Source organism: Haliotis rufescens, unplaced genomic scaffold, assembly GCF_023055435.1.
Source record: "Haliotis rufescens isolate VD_foot unplaced genomic scaffold, xgHalRufe1.0.p SCAF_10, whole genome shotgun sequence".
NCBI lineage: Eukaryota > Metazoa > Mollusca > Gastropoda > Lepetellida > Haliotidae > Haliotis > Haliotis rufescens.
The window spans coordinates 18,571,252-18,598,885 of NW_025963780.1; the positions used below are offsets into that span (position 1 = coordinate 18,571,252).

Genomic DNA, 27,634 nt, shown 5'->3' on the forward strand with positions numbered 1-27,634 from the left:
ATCCAGCTTTATCACTGGTAAAAAGGACAATTTCACATACCTGCCCTAGTAGGATTCATAGTTTTCTCCACCTCTTCAAGTTGTACACACTTTTAAAGCCTGTATTTTGCACGATCAAACTGCGAACACTTCCAGTGATATCTCTCAAAATGGCTGACACACAGGAAGGCCTAACAGTTGTCATGACGCCGCTACTGAAAGCAAGTCCACGCATGCGTCGACTTTATGAATCACTTGGCACTTCCGTCTGCCTTTACATTTTGAAATATACACATCAACATTGGGTACGTCGCCTGTTTAGATTGGAGCTGTACAAGTTATGAAATGCGAAGATCATTCTAAGGGAAACTACTCTGGTAGAGTTTAATAGGTAAATAGAGTTACCCTTCTTGAAAGAGGATTTTATTAGCGCTTGAATGACTCACCAAATGACTTGATGACCGTTTATAATGATAAGGTGCCGTCGTATTCTATGTTAAATAAACTCCATTGTCATTGTTCCTGGTTATAATGTAATTGTTTGTTTCAGGTTTAGTATAGGTTCTTGTTTACAAGAATTGCTGCTCTACAGAAATATAAAAGGAGAAATATAAATAACGATTTTGAAAGATTTGCATAGGTTACACTTTAACTTTTTCTTTCCTTAAATTACCGTTGGCAAGGGCAGGTGGCAGTAGGCAACATAGGGGTATGACAGAGGATGGAAGCTATGTGTGGAGGTCGGAGGCAACGACACGGGAGATATTATTAGTTTTGTGTCTTTAGTAGCCATATACCACTACTATATGTCGTGTCGTATTAGATTAGCAGAAAAATATTTCTAACTGCTAACCTAATGTGACACCATATACGGCAACTAAAGACACCATAACGAATTTATTATGCCGAAAAGTTAACTATCATGGGGGACATGGAGGTATGAGAGGCAAGGAAAGTGCAGTGGGAGGACTGACATACGGGTATGGGGGACATGGGGGTATGAGAGAGGAAGGGGACTGTAGTGGGAGGAAGGACATACGGGTATGAGGGACATGGGCGTATGAGTGGGGAAGGGGGCCTTAGTGGAAGAAAGGACATCCAGGTATGTGTGACAGGGAGGTATGAGAGGAGAAAGGGACTAGTGGAAGGACTGACATACGGGTAAGAGGGACAGGGAGGTATGAAAGGGGAAGGATACTTTAGTGGGAGGACTGACATACCTGTATGGGGGACATTGAGGTATGAGAGGGGAAGGAGGCTGTAGTTCGAGGACGGACATACGGGTATGGGGGATATGGAGGTATGAGCGGGAAAGGGGACTGCAGTGGGTGGACGGACATACGAGTAGGGGAATGGAGGTATGGGAGGGGAAGGGGACTGCAGTGAAAAGACTGACATACGTGTATGGGATACATGGAAGTATGAGAGAGGAAGGGGACTGCAGTGGGAGGACGGATATACAGGTATGGGGACTGGAGGTATGGGAGGGGAAGGGGACTGCAGTGCGAAGACTGACATATGGATATGGGGACATGGATGTATCAGAGGCAAGTGGACTGCAGTGGGGGACTGACATACGGGTATGGGGGGCATGGAGGTATGAGAGGAGAAGGGGGCTGTAGTGGGAGGACTGACATACGGGTATGGGGGGCATGGAGGTATGAAAGGCAAGTGGACTGTAGTGGGAGGACGCACATACGGGTATGGGGGGCATGGGGGTATGAGAGCGGAAGGGGGATGTAGTTGGAGGACTGACATACCTGTATGGGGGGCATGGAGGTATGAGAGGCAAGTGGACTGCAGTGTGAGGACTGACATACGGGTATGGGGGGCATGGAGGTATGAGTGGCAAGTGGACTGCAGTGGCAGGACGCACATACGGGTATGGGGGACATGGGGGTATGAGAGGGGAAGGGGGCTGTAGTGGGAGGACTGACATACGGGTATGGGGGACATGGATGTATGAGAGAAGAAGGGGACTGTAGCGGGACGACGGACATACGGTATGGGGACATGGATGTATGAGAGGGGAAGGGAACTGTAGTGGGAGGACGCACATACGGGTATGGGGGACATGGAGGTATGAGAGGGGAAGGGGGCTGTATTCGGACGACGGACATACGGGTATGGGGACATGGGGGTATGAGAGGGGAAGGGGACTGCAGTGGGAGGACTGACATACGGGTATGGGGGACATGGGGGTATGAGAGGGGAAGGGAACTGTAGTGGGAGGACGCACATACGGGTATGGGGGACATGGATGTATGAGAGAAGAAGGGGACTGTAGTGGGACGACGGACATACGGGTATGGGGACATGTGGGTATGAGAGGGGAAGAGGACTGCAGTGCGAAGACTGACATACGGGTATGGGATACATGGAAGTCTGAGAGAGGAAGGGGACTGTAGTGGGAGGACGGATATACAAGTATTGGAACTGGAGGTATGGGAGGGGAAGGGGACTGCAGTGCGAAGACTGACATACGGGTATGGGATACATGGAAGTCTGAGAGAGGAAGGGGACTGCAGTGGGAGGACGGATATACAGGTATGGGGACTGGAGGTATGGGAGGGGAAGGGGACTGCAGTGCGAAGACTGACATATAGATATGGGGGACATGGATGTATGAGAGGCAAGTGGCCTGCAGTGGGAGGACTGACATACGGGTATGGGGGGCATGGAGGTATGAGAGGGGAAGGGGGCTGTAGTGGGAGGACTGACATACGGGTATGGGGGGCATGGAGGTATGAGAGGCAAGTGGACTGCAGTGGGAGGACGCACATACGGATATGGGGGACATGGGGGTATGAGAGGGGAAGGGGGCTGTAGTGGGAGGACTGACATACGGGTATGGGGGGCATGGAGGTATGAGAGGCAAGTGGACTGCAGTGGGAGGACTGACATACGGGTATGGGGGGCATGGAGGTATGAGAGGCAAGTGGACTGAAGTGGGAGGACGCACATACGGGTATGGGGGACATGGGGGTATGAGAGGGGAAGGGGGCCGTAGTGGGAGGACTGACATACGGGTATGGGGACATGGATGTATGAGAGAAGAAGGGGACTGTAGTGGGACGACGCACATACGGGTATGGGGGACATGGAGGTATGAGAGGGGAAGGGGGCTGTAGTGGGACGACGAACATACGGGTATTGGGACCTTGGGGTATGAGAGGGGAAGGGAACTGTAGTGGGAGGATGCACATACGGATATGGGGGACATGGAGGTATGAGAGAAGAAGGGGACTGTAGTGGGACGACGGACATACGGGTATGGGGACATGGATGTATGAGAGGCGAAGGGGACTGTAGTGGGACGACGGACATACGGGTATGGGGACATGGATGTATGAGAGAGGAAGGGGACTGCAGTGGGAGGACGGACATACGGGTATTGGGACCGGAGGTATGAGAGGGGAAGGGGACTGCAGTGGGAGGACGGATATACAATTATGGGAGACATGGAAGTTTGAGCGGGGAAGGGGACTGCATTTGGAGGACGGACATACGGGTATGGGGGGCATGGAAGTATGAGAGGCAAGTGGACTGCAATGGGAGGACGCACATACGGGTATGGGGGACATGGAGGTATGAGAGGGGAAGGGGGCTGTAGTGGGAGGACTGACATACGGGTATGGGATACATGGAAGTCTGAGAGAGGAAGGGGACTGCAGTGGGAGGACGGATATACAGGTATGGGGACTGGAGGTATGGGAGGGGAAGGGGACTGCAGTGCGAAGACTGACATATAGATATGGGGGACATGGATGTATGAGAGGCAAGTGGCCTGCAGTGGGAGGACTGACATACGGGTATGGGGGACATGGGGGTATGAGAGGGGAAGGGGGCTGTAGTGGGAGGACTGACATACGGGTATGGGGGGCATGGAGGTATGAGAGGCAAGTGGACTGCAGTGGGAGGACGCACATACGGGTATGGGGGACATGGAGGTATGAGAGGGGAAGGGGGCTGTAGTGGGAGGACTGACAGAAGGGTATGGGGGACATGGATGTATGAGAGAAGAAGGGGACTGTAGTGGGACGACGGACATACGGGTATGGGGACATGGATGTATGAGAGGCGAAGGGGACTGTAGTGGGACGACGGACATACGGGTATGGGGACATGGATGTATGAGAGGCGAAGGGGACTGTAGTGGGACGACGGACATACGGGTATGGGGACATGGATGTATGAGAGGCGAAGGGGACTGTAGTGGGACGACGGACATACGGGTATGGGGACATGGATGTATGAGAGAGGAAGGGGACTGCAGTGGGAGGACGGACATACGGGTATGGGGACCGGAGGTATGAGAGGGGAAGGGGACTGCAGTGGGAGGACGGATATACAATTATGGGAAACATGGAAGTTTGAGCGGGGAAGGGGACTGCATTTGGAGGACGGACATACGGGTATGGCGACATGGATGTATGAGAGAGGAAGGGGACTGCATTTGGAGGACGGACATACGGGTATGGCGACATGGATGTATCAGAGAGGAAGGGGACTGCAGTGGGAGGACGGATATACAAGTATGGGATAGTATTCCAGTTATATCCAGAATTATGAGAGGGGAAGGGACCAAAAGAGTAGTAGGTGGAGAAATGGGAGGGCAAACGTAGAGGACATGGGAAACGGTAGATTTGTGGGTATGGAGGCGGTCTAATGGGTGGACGACGATAACAAAACATACAAGGATAATGCGAAATTGAGATTTCAATAAAGTCCGGATTTCCTTTATACCAGATGTATTTCCCTGAGATTCCAAATTCAGATTGAAAATTATAGTCATTCTAATCGGCCACAGACCAAATCGTCGACTCCTGCAATGAGTCTACCACGAAAGTAGCACACAGGTGTTCCCTGCCGTGACATTGCCACTAGGCTAGGATACAGAAGTATTGAGTTTACTAGGAGGAATACATGCAGCTACACAGATGCAAAATTATTATGTTATTATATGTCCCTGTTATAGGCCCTAGGTGGACAATATTGGATTGAGGCAACACTTCTGGGCCAATATGACTGTCCGAGGCCTTGTTACAGGTCATTGGTGAGTCAATTTTTTCCCCCAAAGCATTGCCTCGGTCCAGTCCAGCCAGCCTGCCTCAGGCCAATATGACTGACCGAGGACCTATATCATTTAATGACATATTTATAATTACCTACCTAAACTATGTGTTTCAAAATAGTATCAGTAAAAGAGATAAAGAAAAAAAAAGATAAAAAATGTCACAGTTATATCAGAAACAGGATCCACGATTGCAGTGAAAGGAATGCAACCACAGTCAAAAGCAATATTGGCCTGGCACAACTGTGTTAGCCTGCTTACATCCCATGTTGGCCCGCTGAACCAATATAGGAACTCCGGTGCTTCTATATGAAGTGGGCCCCTGAAGTGCGTTTAGAAATGTTTACTTTTTTATCCGTCAGACTAAGAAAAACATATTGGCACCATTAAACTGTCATTATCTAATTACGTTTCTGATATTATATATCAGAAAGTAACAGTATTGCATATGCCCGTGTATAACATTTTCTTACTATTAAAACTTTGGCAAATACAAGATAACCGAACTTTAACTTTTGCAATGCAAAAAGCAAAGCGGTTTCCTAAACATGTATTGCTTGGAATAAGTGTATGATATCAACCTTGCATCATTGCTATACCATATTCATGTATGATCAGATCTCGTCTGAGTAACCCATCTAATGTGTCCAGGTCAGAAAAGCTTACCTGTCACCCATATTTGTCTTGAGACCACGTTGGTGACAATGGCTGCTGAGTATTAAAAGTGTTTCATGGAGGGCCAGCTGTGACGTGTGTTACATCAACTTACGTTCAGTGTTGATCTGAGTGACACACATTATGAGTCTAGATCAGAATAGTTTACCAGTCACCCATGTTTGTCTTGAGATGGTCTTGGTGACAATGGCTGTACATGAATAGTTCTTTAAGGAGGACTAGCTGTGGGGCACGTTTTATCAGCTTATGGTTTCAGCTGCTGAGTTTGAAAAGTGCTTGCACGAGGCAATACATGTAATATTGCCTACATTGATAGAATATTCGCTCCATATGTCTATTGATTTGCCAATTTCCTAAATCACTCGTCAATTAGCTTTCCGCATTTGGTTTGCTCCCCTCAGAGGTGTCCATTCTCACGTTCACATTCAAACACGTCTCGTCTCAATGGACATATCATATGTCATCTCTTGTCTTCCGATGATATATTTGCCAGTGTGGCGTAAACATTTAATGCACTCAATCTCAGATTCAACAACACAAGAATACACATTGTCTGGCATGGTGATATACAAAAATGTCAAAGCTATATTTGTGTGAGTTTAATGTATAGCCTCTGCTAACTTCATGTTGAACGTTTCTCGTCATGCTTTGTTTGTGTGGCATTCATGATTGAAATCAAAGAAATTATAGGTGTCCTATCTTCTGAGCTATCAAGTTGATAGGTAATGGTCATTAAGATAACATACACTTAACATGCTGAAAGGCGCCTGGGCGCATATCATGAATTGCGGTTTTCAGCAAATCCTTAATGAGTTGAAATAATTTACCCTGTCTTGTCTTTGGAATGTTTCACAACAATAAATAGTGCATGATGGAGGGTCATCAGTAATCCTGATAGGTTGTGTGTCTTCGTGGTTTTACTGGTTCAGACTGGATAACCTCACATGCCGCCATAATACAGATATAATATTCCACTGCATATGCTTATTGATTTGCCCATTTCCTCACTCACTCGTGAATTTGCTTTCCATATTTGTTTCCCCTCAGGGGTATCCATTCTCACGCTGACACTCAAACTAAAGCATATCTCTTCCTTTGTATGAGTACATAACACAGTCTCGTGTCTTTATTTTGCCATAATATTCCATGTGTGACGTAAATATTGAACACTCCATCTTGGATACACATATTTTGTGAATTTTCGTCATTGCAGATTCTTATAAACTGACATGAAAGATTGTAATTAAAGTTCGATACTTCTCCAAGTTTAAACATTGTCAGGAACGATGATATACGAGTAATATTTGTGTGAGATGAATGTGTGACCTGACTGACCACTTCATGCTAAACTGTTCTCATCATGCACTGTTTGTTTGGCATTCATGATTGAAATCAAAGAAATTATGGGTGTCCAATCTTCTGAGCTATGATGTTGATAGGAAATGACCATTAAAAACCTTGTTGAGTAATTCTACAGTAAAATACACAACAAAGACGTATATCATGAATGGGGCCTGTCAGCTGATGCTCAATGAGCACCATGCAATGGCCTACCCACATTCTTCCTTCACATCATCTAACCACACAATTCAACTTCAGTTCTTAAATACAACAGAACTACTTCTTACACTGGAAAAAATATATTTTATTAAGAATAACGCATTAATAACTTTGAAATAAATACACGTATATCAGTACATACTAAATAAACGGCCTCCAACCTCCCCTCACAGCCGTCCCTTTCCACTCTTCACATGAACTTACAAAAACGTACAGTGACACATTTCCTTAGCATATCTTACATTACTCGAATAAAGAGTGAACGATTCAACATAATCACAATGATAAATTCTCGAAAATAACTACCACTTGACTACCATCTAAACTGTTATCGCAAGCGAGTAGGAGAGTAGTGAGATGAACAGAAATATGGTTGATAGTAGAAGACAGAAAAAGGAAAGATATCCAGTCCGACTGTTGAGAAAGGAACAGGACAGTAGCAGATAGGACAATGCAGGAGTGTCAGGTTGCCAATGAGATGAACAGATTTATAGTAGACAGTATAATAGTTGAGAGAAGGGTGGATCGTAGGACACTACATAAGGTAGAGCAAGGTAGAGTAGGATAGTAAAGTGTAGGGTAGAGTAGGATAGTACAGAGTAGGGTAGAGTAGGATAGTACAGAGTAGGACAGTGCAGAGTAGTGTAGAGCAGGACAGTACAGGGTAGGATAGAGTAGGACAGTACAGAGTAGGGTAGTCTAAGGACAATGCAGAGTAGGGTAGGGCAAGACAGAGTGGGGTAGAGTAGGACAGTACAGAATAGGGTAGAGCAGGACAGTACAGAGTAGGGTGGAATAGGACAGTACAGAGTAGGGTAGAGTAGGACAGTACAGAGTAGGATAGAGTAGGACAGTACAGAGTAGGGTAGAGCAGGACAGTACAGAATAGGGTAGAGTAGGACAGTACAGAGTAGGGTAGAGTAGGACAGTACAGAATAGGGTAGAGTAGGACAGTACAGAGTAGGGTGGAATAGGACAGTACAGAATAGGGTAGAGTAGGACAGTACAGAGTAGGGTAGAGTAGGACAGTACAGAGTAGGGTAGAGTAGGACAGTACAGAGTAGGGTAGAGTAGGACAGTACAGAATAGGGTAGAGTAGGACAGTACAGTGTAGGGTAGAGTAGCACAGTACAGAATAGGGTAGAGTAGGACAGTACAGAGTTGGGTGGAATAGGACAGTACAGAATAGGGTAGAGTAGGACAGTACAGAGTAGGGTAGAGTAGGACAGTACAGAGTAGGGTAGAGTAGGACAGTACAGAGTAGGGTAGAGTAGGACAGTACTGAATAGGGTAGAGTAGGACAGTACAGTGTAGGGTAGAGTAGCACAGTACAGAATAGGGTAGAGTAGGACAGTACAGAGTTGGGTGGAATAGGACAGTACAGAGTAGGGTAGTGTAGGACAGTACAAAGTAGGGTAGGCTAAGGACAATGCAGATTAGGGTAGGCTAAGGACAATGCAGAGTAGGGTAGGGTAGGACAGTTCAGAGTTAGTTAGAGTAGGACAGTACAGAGTAGGGTAGGGTAGGACAGTGCAGAGTAGGGTGGAATAGGACAGTACAGAGTAGGGTAGGGTAGGACAGTTCAGAGTTAGTTAGAGTAGGACAGTACAGAGTAGGGTAGGGTAGGACAGTGCAGAGTAGGATAAAGTAGGATTGAATGAATGACTGAATAGGTGTAACGCCGCTTTTCGGCCTTTATACATTTTCTATCACAATACTTGCATTATAACGAGGGGTGTGGCGTCCCACAGATATTGTAAATACTCAGATGATTGCTTGTTTTTAAGATAAACATGTCCTTTATAAGTGAATGAGATGTTTTACAGTTATTCATGTACTAGCCAGAAAACTATGAATGTTTCTACAGCGTTCGAAAACCCATAACACAGGGATATACGTTGTATTAATGTCTTATGTTGTTTTGTTTATTTCAACAAAAGGTAAGTATGTACAAGGTAATTTTTTTCAATATGCTTCAACATGGGGAAAGGGTCAGAGACATTGCATGCTTGTGACAGTTGTCCTTGTGTCTGGGGGATGAGGGGTGATGTTTATGGCATTATTTGCTCCCTTTTTTAAAGTACAGATTAAACTTCGAAATTATACTGCATCCGCCATCTTTGTTTATTTGACTTATTGACTTTTGCCATTGACTTATTACATTCTTAGGTCCAAGTCATTTACCTGTATGCAACCCTTTGTGGACATGACAGGGTAGGACAATACAGAGTAGGCTAGAGTAGGACAGTACAAAGTAGGGTAAAGTAGGACAGAACACAATAGGGTAAGGTAGGACAGTATATTGTAGGGTAGGGTAGGACAGTACAGAGTAGAACAATAGAGTAGGACAGTACAATACTGCAAAGTAAAGAGTAGGACACTACAGAATAGTAGAGTACAGGGTAGCATAGTACATAGGAGGATAGTAGGGTAGGGAAGGAGAGTACAGGGGAGGGTAGAGTAGGACAGTACAGAGAAGGGTAGAGTAGGTCATTACAGGGGAGGGTAGAGTAGGACAATAAAGGGGAGGGTAGAACAGAACAGTACAGAGTATGGTAGAGTACAACAGTACAGGCTAGGGTAGAGTAGAGTAGAAGACGACATACAACATTTAGATTAGTTAACAACAGAGTAGGGTACTGTAGGACATAAATGCAAAGTAGGAATATAGATATAAGGGGTAGAGCACCATAGACGTGAAAATGGCCAGACACAGATAAAAGCACTAGATTCGGTAGATTGTAGATAAAACAGAAACGGTAGCTGATGGTCAAAACACGAGTTCACTGTGTTGAAGTTGAACTGCACAATGAAAGGATTAGAGAAAGATCACCATGTACGATTATTAACCTATATACTACACACTTATCTATACCTACCTGTCCCCTGCCCCTTACAGTGTTTAGAAGAAATCCCTGGTGCCAGACGAGAGACTGGAGCTGTACTCAGCCAGGAGAGCTTCCAGGTCCTCCAGAGTGTCCTGGGGCTCCTCCAGTCTTGCCTGCTTTTCAGCTTGGGACACCTCGCTGTTGTCATCTGGGCACTTCCTCTTGCGTGAGGGCAGGGACTCCTTACTGGGCTCAGCAGTGGGTTTCTTCTTTTTCCTTAAAATCAGTTTAGTAAGATACAGATATTCCACATCATATTCATCATCGGAGTTAGGCTCAGCTCTGTCCATTGCCTTGTCAGGATTTACACTTACTGTTGCAGCAGTGAAACCACCTGACTTAGCACTCTCCGATGTTGAAACAACCTTATCCTTAACATTCTTAACAGGGATAGGGAAGGTCTTGCATCCTGTACTGGGCAAGACTGACTTTGGCTTTATGTAAGCACGATCAGCAGACAACAACTGTTCACCAAAACTAAGCTTAGATGAGGTCTTAATGATACCATGACTACCAGAGGGCTTAGTGATACGGTTCACCAGGGGTTTGCTCTGGGGTTTCATGTGCCGAGCTCCAAGAGGCTGAGGCACAAAGAAGGGCTTGCTCTCAGGCTGATGCTTGCCCACTTTCTCCTTGGGAATGCGAGGCTTTGGCTGAGGTTTTGGCCTGAAAGTGCGGGGCTTGCGTTTGCAGGGCTTGAGCTCAGGTTTTCTATTCAGCTGGATAGGGGTCTTGGAATTTGGTTTGGGGTTCCTTGTTGAAGATATGGCTGGAGATTCAACAAGGGCAGACTGGGAATCAGGAACTGGACTGGGTTGGTCAAGTTGGGGAAGAACACAGGAGAAGGCCTGATGGGTGATACAGTCAAAGTCTCATTTTGATTCTTTATTGATTAAAAAACAAAATCATACTTTTTGTGTTACATTCTGGTACATGTATTAGCATAAATATGATAATACCTCTGGTCTCATCAGCTGTAGGTCCATCTCTGAACTGGGCAGGCTGACAGGCAGCTGGCAGACAGGTATCATCTCCCTACGTCTACTGCAAGTTGGTGCCTGGACTGCAGGAGGCAGGGGGATACCAGTCACAGATGGCTGAACTCCAGGCTGCAGGAGTCTTGGCTGTAGGTAACCAGGACCCAGGGAGAGGTTAACAGGATTACCAGCTGGTATCCAGATAGTGTTGTTGTCTACCAGACATCTGGTCCCATCTCCCATCACCACTGTTGGCAGCCCGGGCGGCAAGTGGGTCACAGGAACTACCACCAAGCAATTTATCAGTATGATAGTACTGAACAGCAGTATACATTTATAAAATGCTCAAAGTGGTGTTTAATAAAGGTTGAAGTTCTGATCAAGGCTATTCTTTTTTTTATAAAGGACAAAATTCATTAATTCTATGTGTCTTGAAAACGTGTCTGCAGGAATCCTACAATTTCCCTTTCCCCTCAGTCGATTATGGGGTGTATCATGTTAAGTTTTCACACCGGGTACATTTAGTACAACTCAAATGTTCTGGTTAGAAATAACAACCTACAGTTATTGTGCAACTCCATAATATTAAGTCCCACATACAGACAATGACAATTGAAATTGGAGTATAGAAATATCAGCGTCTATTTTATGCATTTAAACATATTAAAACAGCTTTATCCAGCTTTATCACTGGTAAAAAGGCCAATTACACATACCTTTCCTAGTAGGATTCATAGTTTTCTCCACCTCTTCAAGTCGTACACACTTTTAAAGCCTGTATTTTGCACGATAAAACTGCGAACACTTCCAGTGATATCTCTCAAAATGGCTGACACACAGGAAGGCCTAGCAGTTGTCATGACGCCGCTACTGAAGGCAAGTTCACGCATGCGTCGACTTTATGCATCACTTGGCACTTCCGTCTGCCTTTACATTTTGAAATATACACATCAACATTGGGTAAGTCACCTGTTTAGATTGGAGCTGTACAAGTTATGAAATGCGAAGATCATGCTAAGGGAAACTACTCTGATAGAGTTTAATAGGTAAATAGAGTTACCCTTCCTGAAAGAGGATTTTATTAGCGCTTGAATGACTCACCAAATGACTTGATGACCGTTTATAATGATAAGGTGCCGTCGTATTCTATGTTAAATAAACTCCATTGTCATTGTTCCTGGTTATAATGTAATTGTTTGTTTCAGGTTTAGTATAGGTTCTTGTTTACAAGAATTGCTGCTATACAGAAATATAAAAGGAGTAATATTAATAACGATTTTGAAAGATTTGCATAGGTTACACTTTAACTTTTTCTTTCCTTAAATTACCGTTGGCAAGGGCAGGTGGCAGAAGGCAACATAGGGGTATGACAGAGGATGGAAGCTATATGTGGAGGTCGGAGGCAACGACACGGGAGATATTATTAGTTTTGTGTCTTTAGTAGCCATATACCACTACTATATGTCGTGTCGTATTAGATTAGCAGAAAAAAATTTCTAACTGCTAACCTAATGTGACACCATATACGGCAACTAAAGACACCATAACGAATTTATTATGCCGAAAAGTTAACTATCATGGGGGACATGGAGGTATGAGAGGGGAAGAAACTGTAGTGAGAGGACGCACATACGGGTATGGGGCATATGGAGGTATGAGAGGCAAGGAAACTGCAGTGGGAGGACTGACATACGGGTATGGGGACATGGGGGTATGAGAGAGGAAGGGGACTGTAGTGGGAGGAAGGACATCCAGGTATGTGTGACAGGGAGGTATGAGAGGAGAAAGGGACTAGTGGAAGGACTGACATACGGGTATGGGGGACAGGGAGGTATGAAAGGGGAAGGATACTTTAGTGGGAGGACTGACATACATGTATGGGGGACAATGAGGTATGAGAGGGGAAGGAGGCTGTAGTTGGAGGACGGACATATGGGTATGGGAGACATGGAGGCATGAGAGGGGAAGCGAACTGTAGTGAGTGCACTGACATATGGGTGTGGGGGACATGGAGGTATGAGATGTGAAGGGGACTGTAGTCGAAGGACGGACATACGGGTATGGGTATGGGGGATATGGAGGTATGAGCGGGAAAGGGGACTGCAGTGGGTGGACGGACATACGAGTATGGGGGCTGGAGGTATGGGAGGGGAAGGGGACTGCAGTGCAAAGACTGACATACGGGTATGGGATACATGGAAGTATGAGAGAGGAAGGGGGCTGCAGTGGGAGGACGGATATACAGGTATGGGGACTTGAGGTATGAGAGGGGAAGGGGACTGCAGTGCGAAGACTGACATATGGGTATGGGGGACATGGATGTATGAGAGGGGAAGGGGACTGTAGTGGAAAGACGCACATACCGGTATGGGGGATATGGAGGTATGAGAGACAAGTGGACTGTAGTGGGAGGACTGACATACGGGTATGGGGGACATGGGGGTATGAGAGGGGAAGGGAACTGTAGTGGGAGGACGCACATACGGGTATGGGGGACAGGGAGGTATGAGAGGGGAAGGGGACTGTAGTGGGAGGACTGACATACGGGTACGGGGGACAGGGAGGTATGAGAGGGGAAGGGGACTGTAGTGGGAGGACGGACATACGGGTATGGGGACATGGATGTATGAGAGAAGAAGGGGACTGCAGTGGGAGGACGGATATACAGGTATGGGAGACATGGAAGTATGAGAGGGGAAGGGGACTGTAGTGGGACGACGGACATACGGGTATGGGGACATGGATGTATGAGAGAGGAAGGGGACTGCAGTGGGAGGACGGATATACAGGTATGGGATACATGGAAGTATGAAAGGGGAAGGGGACTGTAGTGGGAGGACGCACATACGGGTATGTGGGATATGGAGGTGTGAGAGGCAAGGAAACTGCAGTGGGAGGACTGACATACGGGTATGGGGACATGGGGGTATGAGAGAGGAAGGGGACTGTAGTGGGAGGAAGGACATACGGGTATGAGGGACAAGGGCGTATGAGAGGGGAAGGGGGCCTTAGTGGAAGAAAGGACATCCAGGTATGTGTGACAGGGAGGTATGAGAGGAGAAAGGGACTAGTGGAAGGACTGACATACGGGTATGGGGGACAGGGAGGTATGAAAGGGGAAGGATACTTTAGTGGGAGGACTGACATACATGTATGGGGGACATTGAGGTACGAGAGGGGAAGGAGGCTGTAGTTGGAGGACGGACATACGGGTATGGGAGACATGGAGGCATGAGAGGGGAAGCGAACTGTAGTGAGTGCACTGACATATGGGTGTGGGGGACATGGAGGTATGAGATGTGAAGGGGACTGTAGTCGAAGGACGGACATACGGGTATGGGGGATATGGAGGTATGAGCGGGAAAGGGGACTGCAGTGGGTGGACGGACATACGAGTATGGGGGCTGGAGGTATGGGAGGGGAAGGGGACTGCAGTGAAAAGACTGACATACGGGTATGGGATACATGGAAGTATGAGAGAGGAAGGGGACTGCAGTGGGAGGACGGATATACAGGTATGGGGACTGGAGGTATGAGAGGGGAAGGGGACTGCAGTGCGAAGACTGACATATGGGTATGGGGGACATGGAAGTATGAGAGGGGAAGGGGACTGTAGTGGGACGACGGACATACGGGTATGGGGACATGGATGTATGAGAGAGGAAGGGGACTGCAGTGGGAGGACGGATATACAGGTATGGGATACATGGAAGTATGAAAGGGGAAGGGGACTGTAGTGGGAGGACGCACATACGGGTATGGGAGACATGGAGGCATGAGAGGGGAAGCGAACTGTAGTGAGTGCACTGACATATGGGTGTGGGGGACATGGAGGTATGAGATGTGAAGGGGACTGTAGTCGAAGGAAGGACATACGGGTATGGGTATGGGGGATATGGAGGTATGAGCGGGAAAGGGGACTGCAGTGGGTGGACGGACATACGAGTATGGGGACTGGAGGTATGGGAGGGGAAGGGGACTGCAGTGCAAAGACTGACATACGGGTATGGGATACATGGAAGTATGAGAGAGGAAGGGGGCTGCAGTGGGAGGACGGATATACAGGTATGGGGACTTGAGGTATGAGAGGGGAAGGGGACTGCAGTGCGAAGACTGACATATGGGTATGGGGGACATGGATGTATGAGAGGGGAAGGGGACTGTAGTGGAAAGACGCACATACCGGTATGGGGGATATGGAGGTATGAGAGACAAGTGGACTGTAGTGGGAGGACTGACATACGGGTATGGGGGACATGGGGGTATGAGAGGGGAAGGGAACTGTAGTGGGAGGACGCACATACGGGTATGGGGGACAGGGAGGTATGAGAGGGGAAGGGGACTGTAGTGGGAGGACTGACATACGGGTATGGGGGACAGGGAGGTATGAGAGGGGAAGGGGACTGTAGTGGGAGGACGGACATACGGGTATGGGGACATGGATGTATGAGAGAAGAAGGGGACTGCAGTGGGAGGACGGATATACAGGTATGGGAGACATGGAAGTATGAGAGGGGAAGGGGACTGTAGTGGGACGACGGACATACGGGTATGGGGACATGGATGTATGAGAGAGGAAGGGGACTGCAGTGGGAGGACGGATATACAGGTATGGGATACATGGAAGTATGAAAGGGGAAGGGGACTGTAGTGGGAGGACGCACATACGGGTATGGGGGATATGGAGGTGTGAGAGGCAAGGAAACTGCAGTGGGAGGACTGACATACGGGTATGGGGACATGGGGGTATGAGAGAGGAAGGGGACTGTAGTGGGAGGAAGGACATACGGGTATGAGGGACAAGGGCGTATGAGAGGGGAAGGGGGCCTTAGTGGAAGAAAGGACATCCAGGTATGTGTGACAGGGAGGTATGAGAGGAGAAAGGGACTAGTGGAAGGACTGACATACGGCTATGGGGGACAGGGAGGTATGAAAGGGGAAGGATACTTTAGTGGGAGGACTGACATACATGTATGGGGGACATTGAGGTATGAGAGGGGAAGGAGGCTGTAGTTGGAGGACGGACATACGGGTATGGGAGACATGGAGGCATGAGAGGGGAAGCGAACTGTAGTGAGTGCACTGACATATGGGTGTGGGGGACATGGAGGTATGAGATGTGAAGGGGACTGTAGTCGAAGGACGGACATACGGGTATGGGGGATATGGAGGTATGAGCGGGAAAGGGGACTGCAGTGGGTGGACGGACATACGAGTATGGGGACTGGAGGTATGGGAGGGGAAGGGGACTGCAGTGAAAAGACTGACATACGGGTATGGGATACATGGAAGTATGAGAGAGGAAGGGGACTGCAGTGGGAGGACGGATATACAGGTATGGGGACTGGAGGTATGAGAGGGGAAGAGGACTGCAGTGCGAAGACTGACATATGGGTATGGGGGACATGAATGTATGAGAGGGGAAGGGGACTGTAGTGGAAGGACGCACCTACTGGTATGGGGGATATGGAGGTATGAGAGACAAGTGGACTGCAGTGCGAAGACTGACATACAGGTATGGGGACATGGATGTATGAGAGAAGAAGGGGACTGCAGTGGGAGGACGGATATACAGGTATGGGAGACATGGAAGTATGAGAGGGGAAGGGGACTGTAGTGGGACGACGGACATACGGGTATGGGGACATGGATGTATGAGAGAGGAAGGGGACTGCAGTGGGAGGACGGATATACAGGTATGGGATACATGGAAGTATGAAAGGGGAAGGGGACTGTAGTGGGAGGACGCACATACGGGTATGGGGGATATGGAGGTGTGAGAGGCAAGGAAACTGCAGTGGGAGGACTGACATACGGGTATGGGGACATGGGGGTATGAGAGAGGAAGGGGACTGTAGTGGGAGGAAGGACATACGGGTATGAGGGACAAGGGCGTATGAGAGGGGAAGGGGGCCTTAGTGGAAGAAAGGACATCCAGGTATGTGTGACAGGGAGGTATGAGAGGAGAAAGGGACTAGTGGAAGGACTGACATACGGGTATGGGGGACAGGGAGGTATGAAAGGGGAAGGATACTTTAGTGGGAGGACTGACATACATGTATGGGGGACATTGAGGTATGAGAGGGGAAGGAGGCTGTAGTTGGAGGACGGACATACGGGTATGGGAGACATGGAGGCATGAGAGGGGAAGCGAACTGTAGTGAGTGCACTGACATATGGGTGTGGGGGACATGGAGGTATGAGATGTGAAGGGGACTGTAGTCGAAGGACGGACATACGGGTATGGGGGATATGGAGGTATGAGCGGGAAAGGGGACTGCAGTGGGTGGACGGACATACGAGTATGGGGACTGGAGGTATGGGAGGGGAAGGGGACTGCAGTGAAAAGACTGACATACGGGTATGGGATACATGGAAGTATGAGAGAGGAAGGGGACTGCAGTGGGAGGACGGATATACAGGTATGGGGACTGGAGGTATGAGAGGGGAAGAGGACTGCAGTGCGAAGACTGACATATGGGTATGGGGGACATGAATGTATGAGAGGGGAAGGGGACTGTAGTGGAAGGACGCACCTACTGGTATGGGGGATATGGAGGTATGAGAGACAAGTGGACTGTAGTGGGAGGACTGACATACGGGTGTGGGAGACATGGAAGTATGAGAGGGGAATTGGACTGTAGTGGGACGACGGACATACCGGTATGGGGACATGGATGTATGAGAGAGGAAGGGGACTGCAGTGGGAGGAGGGATATACAGGTATGGGATACATGGAAGTTTTAGAGGGGAAGGGGACTGCAGTGGGAGGACGGACATACGGGTATGGGGTTTGGAGGTATTAGAGGGGAAGGGGACTGCAGTGCGAAGACTGACATACAGGTATGGGGACATGGATGTATGAGAGAGGAAGGGGACTGCAGTTGGAGGAGGGATATACAGGTATGGGATACATGGAAGTATGAAAGGGGAAGGGGACTGCAGTGGGAGGACGGACATACGGGTATGGGGTTTGGAGGTATTAGAGGGGAAGGGGACTGCAGTGCGAAGACTGACATACAGGTATGGGGACATGGATGTATGAGAGAGGAAGGGGACTGCAGACGGAGGACGGATATACAGGTATGGGATACATGGAAGTATGAGAGGGGAAGGGGACTGCTGCAAGAGGACGGACATACGGGTATGGTGACTGGAGGTATGTGAGGGGAAGGGGACTGCAGTGCGAAGACTGACATACGGGTATGGGATACATGGAAGTATGAGAGAGGAAGGGGACTGCGGTGAGAGGACGGATATAAAGGTATGGGGACTTGAGGTTTGGGAGGGGAAGGTACTGCAGTCGGACGATTGACATATGGGTATGGGGGACATGGAGGTAAGAGAGGGGAAGGGGACTGTAGTGGGAGGACGCACATACGGGTATGGGGGATATGGAGGTATGAGAGGCAAGTGGACTGCAGTAGGAGGACTGATATACGGGTATGGGGGACATGGGGGTATAAGAGGGGAAAGGAACTGTAGTGGGAGGACGCACATATGGGTATAGGGGACATGGAGGTATGAGAGGGGAAGGATACTTTAGTGGGAAGACCGACATACCTGTATGGGGGACATTGAGGTATGAGAGAGGAAGGGGACTGCAGTGGGAGGACGGATAAACGGGTATAGGGGACATGGGGGTATGAGAGGGGAAGGGAACTGTAGTGGGAGGACGGATATACAGGTATGGGAGACATCAAAGTATGAGAGGGGAAGGGGACTGTAGTGGGAGGACGGACATACGGGCATAAGGACTGGAGGTATGGGAGGGGAAGGGGACTGCAGTCGGAGGACTGACATACGGGTATGGGGGACATGGAGGTGTGAGAGGGTAAGGGGCCTTTAGTTGGAGACCGTTTGGGTTATGAGAGGGGAAGGGGACTGTAATGGGAGGACCTTGGGGTTATGTGGGACATGGAGGTATGAGAGGGGAAAGTGGATATAAGGAGGGTTAGTGATTAGTAGGAAAGATGGAGTGGAAGGTAATGAGGAAGGACAGAGGTGGAGGGATGAGGGAATAAGGATGATAGAAGGGAAGGTAAGGAGGATACCGGGGAAGTAGGGTGGATTGAGGCATTTGGATGGAATAAAGTTGGGGTACTGAGTTAACGGCAGGGCGAAAATAAGGGACTTTGAGGTAAGGAGTGAGTGACCCGTTTGGGTTTAACGTCGCTTTGAAAAGTATTCCAGTTATATCCAGAATTATGAGAGGGAAAGGGACCAAAAGAGTAGTAGGTGGAGAAATGGGAGGGCAAACGTAGAGGACATGGGAAACGGTAGATTTGTGGGTATGGAGGCGGTCTAATGGGTGGACGACGATAACAAAACATACAAGGATAATGCGAAATTGAGATTTCAATAAAGTCCTGATTTCCTTTATACCAGATGTATTTCCCTGAGATTCCAAATTCAGATTGAAAATTATAGTCATTCTAATCGGCCACAGACCATATCGTCGACTCCTGCAATGAGTCTACCACGAAAGTAGCACACAGGTGTTCCCTGCCGTGACATTGCCACTAGGCTAGGATACAGAAGTATTGAGTTTACTAGGAGGAATACATGAAGCTACACAGATGCAATATTATTATGTTATTATATGTCCCTGTTATAGGCCCTAGGTGGACAATATTGGATTGAGGCAACACTTCTGGGCCAATATGACTGTCCGAGGCCTTGTTACAGGTCATTGGTGAGTCAAATTTTTTCCCCAAAGCATTGCCTCGGTCCAGTCCAGCCAGCCTGCCTCAGGCCAATATGACTGACCGAGGACCTATATCATTTAATGACATATTTATAATTGACTACCTAAACTAAGTGTTTCAAAAAAGTATCAGTAAAAGAGATAAAGAAAAAAAAAGATAAAAAATGTCACAGTTATATCAGAAACAGGATCCACGATCTTACATAACAGCAGTCTATCGCCTTGTTGGGATTGCAGTGAAAGGAATGCAACCACAGTCAAAAGCAATATTGGCCTGGCACAACTGTGTTAGCCCGCTTACATCCCATGTTGGCCCGCTGAACCAATATAGGAACTCCGGTGCTTCTATATGAAGTGGGCCTCTGAAGTGCGTTTAGAAATGTTTACTTTTTTATCCGTCAGACTAAGAAAAACATATTGGCACCATTAAACTGTCATTATCTAATTACGTTTCTGATATTATATATCAGAAAGTAACAGTATTGCATATGCCCGTGTATAACATTTTCTTACTATTAAATCTTTGGCAAATACAAGAACCGAACTTTAACTTTTGCAATGCAAAAAGGCAAAGCTGTTTCCTAAACATGTATTGCTTGGAATAAGTGTATGATATCAACCTTGCATCATTGCTATACCATATTCATGTATGATCAGATCTCGTCTGAGTAACCCATCTAATGTGTCCAGGTCAGAAAAGCTTACCTGTCACCCATATTTGTCTTGAGACCACGTTGGTGACAATGGCTGCTGAGTATTAAAAGTGTTTCATGGAGGGCCAGCTGTGACGTGTGTTACATCAACTTACGTTCAGTCTTCTCTGACTGACACACATTATGAGTCTAGATCAGAATAGTTTACCAGTCACCCATGTTTGTCTTGAGATGGTCTTGGTGACAATGGCTGTACATGAGGGTTCTTTAAGGAGGTCCAGCTGTGAGGCACGTTTTATCAGCTTATGGTTTCAGCTGCTGAGTTTGAAAAGTGCTTGCACGAGGCAATACATGTTATATTGCCTACATGGATAGAATATTCGCTCCATATGTCTATTGATTTGCCTATTTCCTAAATCACTCTTGAATTAGCTTTCCGCATTTGGTTTGCTCACCTCAGAGGTGTCCATTCTCACGTTCACATTCAATCACGTCTCGTCTCAATGGACATATCATATGTCATCTCTTGTCTTCCGATGATATATTTGCCAGTGTGGCGTAAACATTTAATGCACTCAATCTCAGATTCAACAACACAAAAATACACATTGTCTGGCATGGTGACATACAAAAATGTCAAAGCTATATTTGTGTGAGTTTAATGTATAGCCTCTGCTAACTTCATGTTGAACGTTTCTCGTCATGCTTTGTTTGTGTGGCATTCATGATTGAAATCAAAGAAATCATAGGTGTCATAAATTCTGAGCTATCATGTTGATAGGTAATGGTCATTAAGATAACATACACTTAACATGCTGAAAGACGCCTGGAAGCATATCATGAAAGGCGGCTTTCTGTAAATCCTTAATGAGTTGACATAATTTACCCTGTCTTGTCTTTGGAATGTTTCACAACAATAAATAGTGCATGATGGAGGGTCATCAGTAATCCTGATAGGTTGTGTGTCTTCCTGGTTTTACTGGTTCAGACTGGATAACCTCACATGCCACCATAATACAGATATAATATTCCACTGCATATGCTTATTGATTTGCCCATTTCCTCACTCACTCGTGAATTTGCTTTCACATTTGTTTCCCCTCAGGGGTATCCATTCTCACGCTGACACTCAAACTAAAGCATATCTCTTCCTTTGTATGAGTACATAACACAGTCTCGTGTCTTTATTTTGCCATAATATTCCATGTGTGACGTAAATATTGAACACTCCATCTTGGATACAATACATGTTCACATATTTTGTGAATTTTCGTCATTGCAGATTCTTATAAACTGACATGAAAGATTGTAATTAAAGTTCGATACTTCTCCAAGTTTAAACATTGTCAGGAACGATGATATATGAGTAATATTTGTGTGAGATGAATGTGTGACCTGACTGACCACTTCATGCTAAACTGTTCTCATCATGCACTGTTTGTGTGGCATTCATGATTAAAATCAAAGAAATTATGGGTGTCCAATCTTCTGAGCTATGATGTTGATAGGAAATGACCATTAAAAACCTTGTTGAGTAATTCTACAGTAAAATACACAACAAAGACGTATATCATGAATGGGGCCTGTCAGCTGATGCTCAATGAGCACCATGCAATGGCCTACCCACATTCTTCCTTCACATCATCTAACCACACAATTCAACTTCAGTTCTTAAAGGGGAAGTGTACACACAAAAATCACTTTCTATCTTTTTCTAAACAAAACGCAATTTTAGAATTAGTTAGTATCTGTGTTTGAAAATATACACTCATTTTTTTCACAGTGAAAGTTGGAAGCTCACAATAGTGTGAAAATGATATGCCGTTTATGAGGCCTTCGTTTTTCGAGCTAAACAGGCCTGAGTTATCCCCCTTAGATTATGACGTAATTGGTGCCAATTCAACTGGGTCCCTGTCTATTCTCAACGCAAAAGATATCAAGTACCAGTTTGTGGTAAAACAACATGGCCTACGACACACTCCGGCGCAGTGGTGACTCAGCATAACACTATGCTGGCTGGCATCTGAGACGCTAGAATCACACAACTGTACCTACACCACGTGAAGCGGCTCTAACAGAGCATGATGACGTCATAATGTTTATCAATTGGCACCAATGACATCATATTGCAAGGGGCATAAGCCATGGTGTTTTTGTTGTGGAAATAGAACACTTGGTAAATGTGAAAAATATCAATCGTTTTAATGGGAAAAATATGTTAATTAATTGTGATATTTTTATATTTTTGTCTATGACACTTCTAGGTTAACACTTTTAATGTGGAAAAAGTACAAGAAAAATAGGTTCATTTCCGTGTGAACTTGCCCTTTAAATACAACAGAACTACTTCTTACACTGGAAAAAATATATTTTATTAAGAATAACGCATTAATAACTTTGAAATAAATACACGTATATCAGTACATACTAAATAAACGGCCTCCAACCTCCCCTCACAGCCGTCCCTTTCCACTCTTCACATGAACTAACAAAAACGTACAGTGACACATTTCCTTAGCATATCTTACATTACTCGAATAAAGAGTGAACGATTCAACATAATCACAATGATAAATTCTCGAAAATAACTACCACTTGACTACCATCTAAACTGTTATCGCAAGCGAGTAGGAGAGTAGTGAGATGAACAGAAATATGGTTGATAGTAGAAGACAGAAAAAGGAAAGATATCCAGTCCGACTGTTGAGAAAGGAACAGGACAGTAGCAGATAGGACAATGCAGGAGTGTCAGGTTGCCAATGAGATGAACAGATTTATAGTAGACAGTATAATAGTTGAGAGAAGGGTGGATCGTAGGACACTACACAAGGTAGAGTAAGGTAGAGTAGGATAGTAAAGTGTAGGGTAGAGTAGGACAGTACAGAGTAGGGTAGAGTAGGACAGTTCAGAGGAGGGTAGGCTAATAAGGACAATGCAGAGTAGGGTAGGGTAGGACAAGACAGAGTGGGGTAGAGTAGGACAGTACAGAATAGGGTAGAGTAGGACAGTACAGAGTAGGGTGGAATAGGACAGTACAGAGTAGGGTAGGGTAGGACAGTACAAAGTAGGGTAGAGTAGGACAGTACAGAGTAGGGTAGTCTAAGGACAATGCAGAGTAGGGTAGGGTAAGACAGTACAGAGTAGGGTGGAATAGGACAGTACAGAGTAGGGTAGGGTAGGACAGTACAGAGTAGGGTGGAATAGGACAGTACAGAGTAGGGTAGAGTAGGACAGTACAGAGTAGGGTAGAGTAGGACAGTACAGAGTAGGGTAGGCTAAGGACAATGCAGAGTAGGGTAGGGTAGGGCAGTTCAGAGTTAGTGTAGGACAGTACAGATTAGGGTAGGGTAGGACAGTACAGAGTAGGGTAGGCTAAGGACAATGCAGAGTAGGGTAGGGTAGGACAGTACAGAGTAGGGTGGAATAGGACAGTACAGAGTAGGGTAGAGTAGGACAGTACAGAGTAGGATAGAGTAGGACAGTACAGAGTAGGGTAGGCTAAGGACAATGGAGAGTAGGGTAGGGTAGGGCAGTTCAGAGTTGTTTAGTGTAGGACAGTACAGAGTAGGGTAGGGTAGGACAGTACAGAGTTGGGTAGGCTAAGGACAATGCAGAGTAGGGTAGGGTAGGGTAGGACAGTTCAGAGTTAGTTAGAGTAGGACAGTACAGAGTAGGGTAGGGTAGGACAGTGCAGAGTAGGATAAAGTAGGATTGAATGAATGTCTGAATAGGTGTAACGCCGCTTTTCGGCCTTTATACATTTTCTATCACGAATACTTGCATTATAACAAGGGGTGTGGTGTCCCACAGATATTGTAAATACTCAGATGATTGCTTGTTTTTAAGATAAACATGTCCTTTATAAGTGAATGAGATGTTTTACAGTTATTCATGCATTAGCGAGAAAACTATGAATGTTTCTACAGCGTTCGGAAACCCATAACACAGGGATATACGTTGTATTAATGTCTTATGTTGTTTTGTTTATTTCAACAAACGGTAAGTAAGTACAAGGTAATTTTTTTTAATATGCTTCAACATGGGGAAAGGGTCAGAGACATTGCATGCTTGTGACAGTTGTCCTTGTGTCTGGGGGATGAGGGATGATGTTTATGGCATTATTTGCTCCCAGACCCAGTGGGTAGCCAGGTGCGCAGAAGCTATGCCTGATTTTTTTTAAAGTACAGATTAAACTTCGAAATTATACTGCATCCGCCATCTTTGTTTATTTGACTTATTGACTTTTGCCATTGACTTATTACATTCTTAGGTCCAAGTCATTTACCTGTATGCAACCCTTTGTGGACATGACAGGGTAGGACAATACAGAGTAGGCTAGAGTAGGACAGTACAAAGTAGGGTAAAGTAGGACAGAACACAATAGGGTAAGGTAGGACAGTATATTGTAGGGTAGGGTAGGACAGTACAGAGTAGAACAATAGAGTAGGACAGTACAATACTACAAAGTAGGGTAAAGTAGGGCAGCACAGGGTGGGGTAGAGCAGGACAGTTCAGGGTAGGACAGTACAGTAGGGCTGTACAGGGTAGGAAAGTAAAGAGTAGGACACTACAGAATAGTAGAGTACAGGGTAGCATAGTACATAGGAGGATAGTAGGGTAGGGTAGGAGAGTACAGGGGTCGGTAGAGTAGGACAGTACAGAGTAGGGTAGAGTAGGACATTACAGGGGAGGGTAGAGTAGAACAATAAAGGGGAGGGTAGAATAGAACAGTACAGAGTATGGTAGAGTACAACAGTACAGGCTAGGGTAGAGTAGGACAGTGCAGAGGAGGGTAGGACATTACAGGGGGTAGGGCAGTACAGATGAGGCTTATTAGGAGAGTACAAAGTTCCGTAAGCAGGATTGGTGAAGGTACAGCATAGAAGAAAGTTACGAAGGACAGTACAGAAGAGAATATAGTTGGGCAATGCAGGGTATGGTACAGTGTGAGAGTACACAGCAGAGTAGAGTAGAAGAGGACATACAACATTTAGATTAGTTAACAACAGAGTAGGGTACTGTAGGACATAAAGGCAAAGTAAGAATATAGATATAAGGGGTAGAGCACCATAGACGTGAAAATGGCCAGACACAGATAAAAGCACTAGATTCGGTAGATTGTAGATAAAACAGAAACGGTAGCTGAAGGTCACAACACGAGTTCACTATGTTGAAGTTGAACTGCACAATGAAAGGATTAGAGAAAGATCACCATGTACGATTATTAACCTATATACTACACACTAATCTATACCTACCTGTCCCCTGCACCTTACAGTGTTTAGAAGAAGTCCCTGGTGCCAGACGAGAGACTGGAGCTGTACTCAGCCAGGAGAGCTTCCAGGTCCTCCAGAGTGTCCTGGGGCTCCTCCAGTCTTGCCTGCTTTTCAGCTTGGGACACCTCGCTGTTGTCATCTGGGCACTTCCTCTTGCGTGAGGGCAGGGACTCCTTACTGGGCTCAGCAGTGGGTTTCTTCTTTTTCCTTAAAATCAGTTTAGTAAGATACAGATATTCCACATCATATTCATCATCGGAGTTAGGCTCAGCTCTGTCCACTGCCTTGTCAGGATTTACACTTACTGTTGCAGCAGTGAAACCACCTGACTTAGCACTCTCCGATGTTGAAACAACCTTATCCTTTACATTCTTTACAGGGACAGGGAAGGTCTTGCATCCTGTACTGGGCAAGACAGACTTTGACTTTATGTAAGCACCATCAGCAGACAACAACTGGTCACCAAAACTAAGCTTAGATGAGGTCTTAATGATACCATGACTACCAGAGGGCTTAGTGATACGGTTCACCAGGGGTTTGCTCTGGGGTTTCATGTGCCGAGCTCCAAGAGGCTGAGGCACAAAGAAGGGCTTGCTCTCAGGCTGATGCTTGCCCACTTTCTCCTTGGGAATACGAGGCTTTGGCTGAGGTTTTGGCCTGAAAGTGCGGGGCTTGCGTTTGCAGGGCTTGAGCTCAGGTTTTCTATTAAGCTGGATAGGGGTCTTGGAATTGGGTTTGGGGTTCCTTGTTGAAGATATGGTTGGAGATTCAACAAGGGCAGACTGGGAATCAGGAACTGGACTGGGTTGGTCAAGTTGGGGCAGAACACAGGAGAAGGCCTGATGGGTGATACAGTCAAAGTCTCATTTTGATTCTTTATTGATTAAAAAACAAAATCATACTTTTTGTGTTACATTCTGGTACATGTATTAGCATAAATATAATAATACCTCTGGTCTCATCAGCTGTAGGTCCATCTCTGAACTGGGCAGGCTGACAGGCAGCTGGCAGACAGGCATCATCTCCCTACGTCTACTGCAAGGTAGTGCCTGGACTGCAGGAGGCAGGGGGATACCAGTCACAGATGGCTGAACTCCAGGCTGCAGGAGTCTTGGCTGTAGGTAACCAGGACCCAGGGAGAGGTTAACAGGATTACCAGCTGGTATCCAGATAGTGTTGTTGTCTACCAGACATCTGGTCCCATCTCCCATCACCACTGTTGGCAGCCCGGGCGGCAAGCGGGTCACAGGAACTACCACCAAGCAATTTATCAGTATGATAGTACTGAACAGCAGTATACATTTATAAAATGCTCAAAGTGGTGTTTAATAAAGGTTGAAGTTCTGATCAAGGCTATTCTTTTTGATTAAAGGAAAAAATTCATTAATTCTATGTGTCTTGAAAACGTGTCTGCAGGAATCCTACAATTTCCCTTTCCCCTCAGTCGATTATGGGGTGTATCATGTTAAGTTTTCACACCGGGTACATTTAGTACAACTCAAATGTTCTGGTTAGAAATAACAACCTACAGTTATTGTGCAACTCCATAATATTAAGATCCACATACAGACAATGACAATTGAAATTGGAGTATAGAAATATCAGCGTCTATTTTATGCATTTAAACATATTAAAACAGCTTCATCCAGCTTTATCACTGGTAAAAAGGCCAATTACACATACCTTTCCTAGTAGGATTCATAGTTTTCTCCACCTCTTCAAGTCGTACACACTTTTGAAGCCTGTATTTTGCACGATAAAACTGCGAACACTTCCAGTGATATCTCTCAAAATGGCAGACACACAGGAAGGCCTAGCAGTTGTCATGACGCCGCTACTGAAGGC

General features: G+C 46.2%; 2 protein-coding genes and 2 long non-coding RNA genes across 4 annotated transcripts; 2 read left to right on the forward strand and 2 right to left on the reverse strand.

Moving 5' to 3' along the window:
- The first annotated feature begins 292 nt into the window (after window positions 1-292).
- On the forward strand, window positions 293-11,532 carry LOC124128557. Its single transcript, XR_007219024.1, has 2 exons — window positions 293-370; window positions 11,151-11,532. It is a non-coding gene; the product is annotated as an uncharacterized LOC124128557 (long non-coding RNA).
- On the reverse strand, window positions 10,178-12,069 carry LOC125376104. Its single transcript, XM_048387721.1, has 3 exons — window positions 11,870-12,069; window positions 11,136-11,437; window positions 10,178-10,392 (listed from the first exon to the last, which is right to left on the reverse strand). The coding sequence occupies exons 1-3, from the start codon at window positions 11,886-11,888 to the stop codon at window positions 10,369-10,371; spliced, it is 345 nt and encodes a 114-aa protein (XP_048243678.1). The 5' UTR covers window positions 11,889-12,069; the 3' UTR covers window positions 10,178-10,368.
- On the forward strand, window positions 12,057-27,136 carry LOC124128559. Its single transcript, XR_007219023.1, has 2 exons — window positions 12,057-12,113; window positions 26,755-27,136. It is a non-coding gene; the product is annotated as an uncharacterized LOC124128559 (long non-coding RNA).
- Window positions 25,697-27,570, reverse strand: LOC124128554. The gene is made up of 3 exons (XM_046491989.2): window positions 27,473-27,570; window positions 26,740-27,041; window positions 25,697-25,996 (listed from the first exon to the last, which is right to left on the reverse strand). The coding sequence occupies exons 1-3, from the start codon at window positions 27,489-27,491 to the stop codon at window positions 25,973-25,975; spliced, it is 345 nt and encodes a 114-aa protein (XP_046347945.2). The 5' UTR covers window positions 27,492-27,570; the 3' UTR covers window positions 25,697-25,972.
- Between the last annotated feature and the right edge of the window lie 64 nt (window positions 27,571-27,634).

What these genes read in the sequence shown, in the direction of transcription:
- LOC125376104 (XM_048387721.1), bottom strand. An exon ending in TACAGCTGATGAGACCAGAG is followed by an intron (nt 10,393 to 11,135) that starts GTATTATCATAT and finishes ACTGATTTTAAG; the next exon opens with GAAAAAGAAGAAACCCACTG.
- LOC124128554 (XM_046491989.2), bottom strand. An exon ending in TACAGCTGATGAGACCAGAG is followed by an intron (nt 25,997 to 26,739) that starts GTATTATTATAT and finishes ACTGATTTTAAG; the next exon opens with GAAAAAGAAGAAACCCACTG.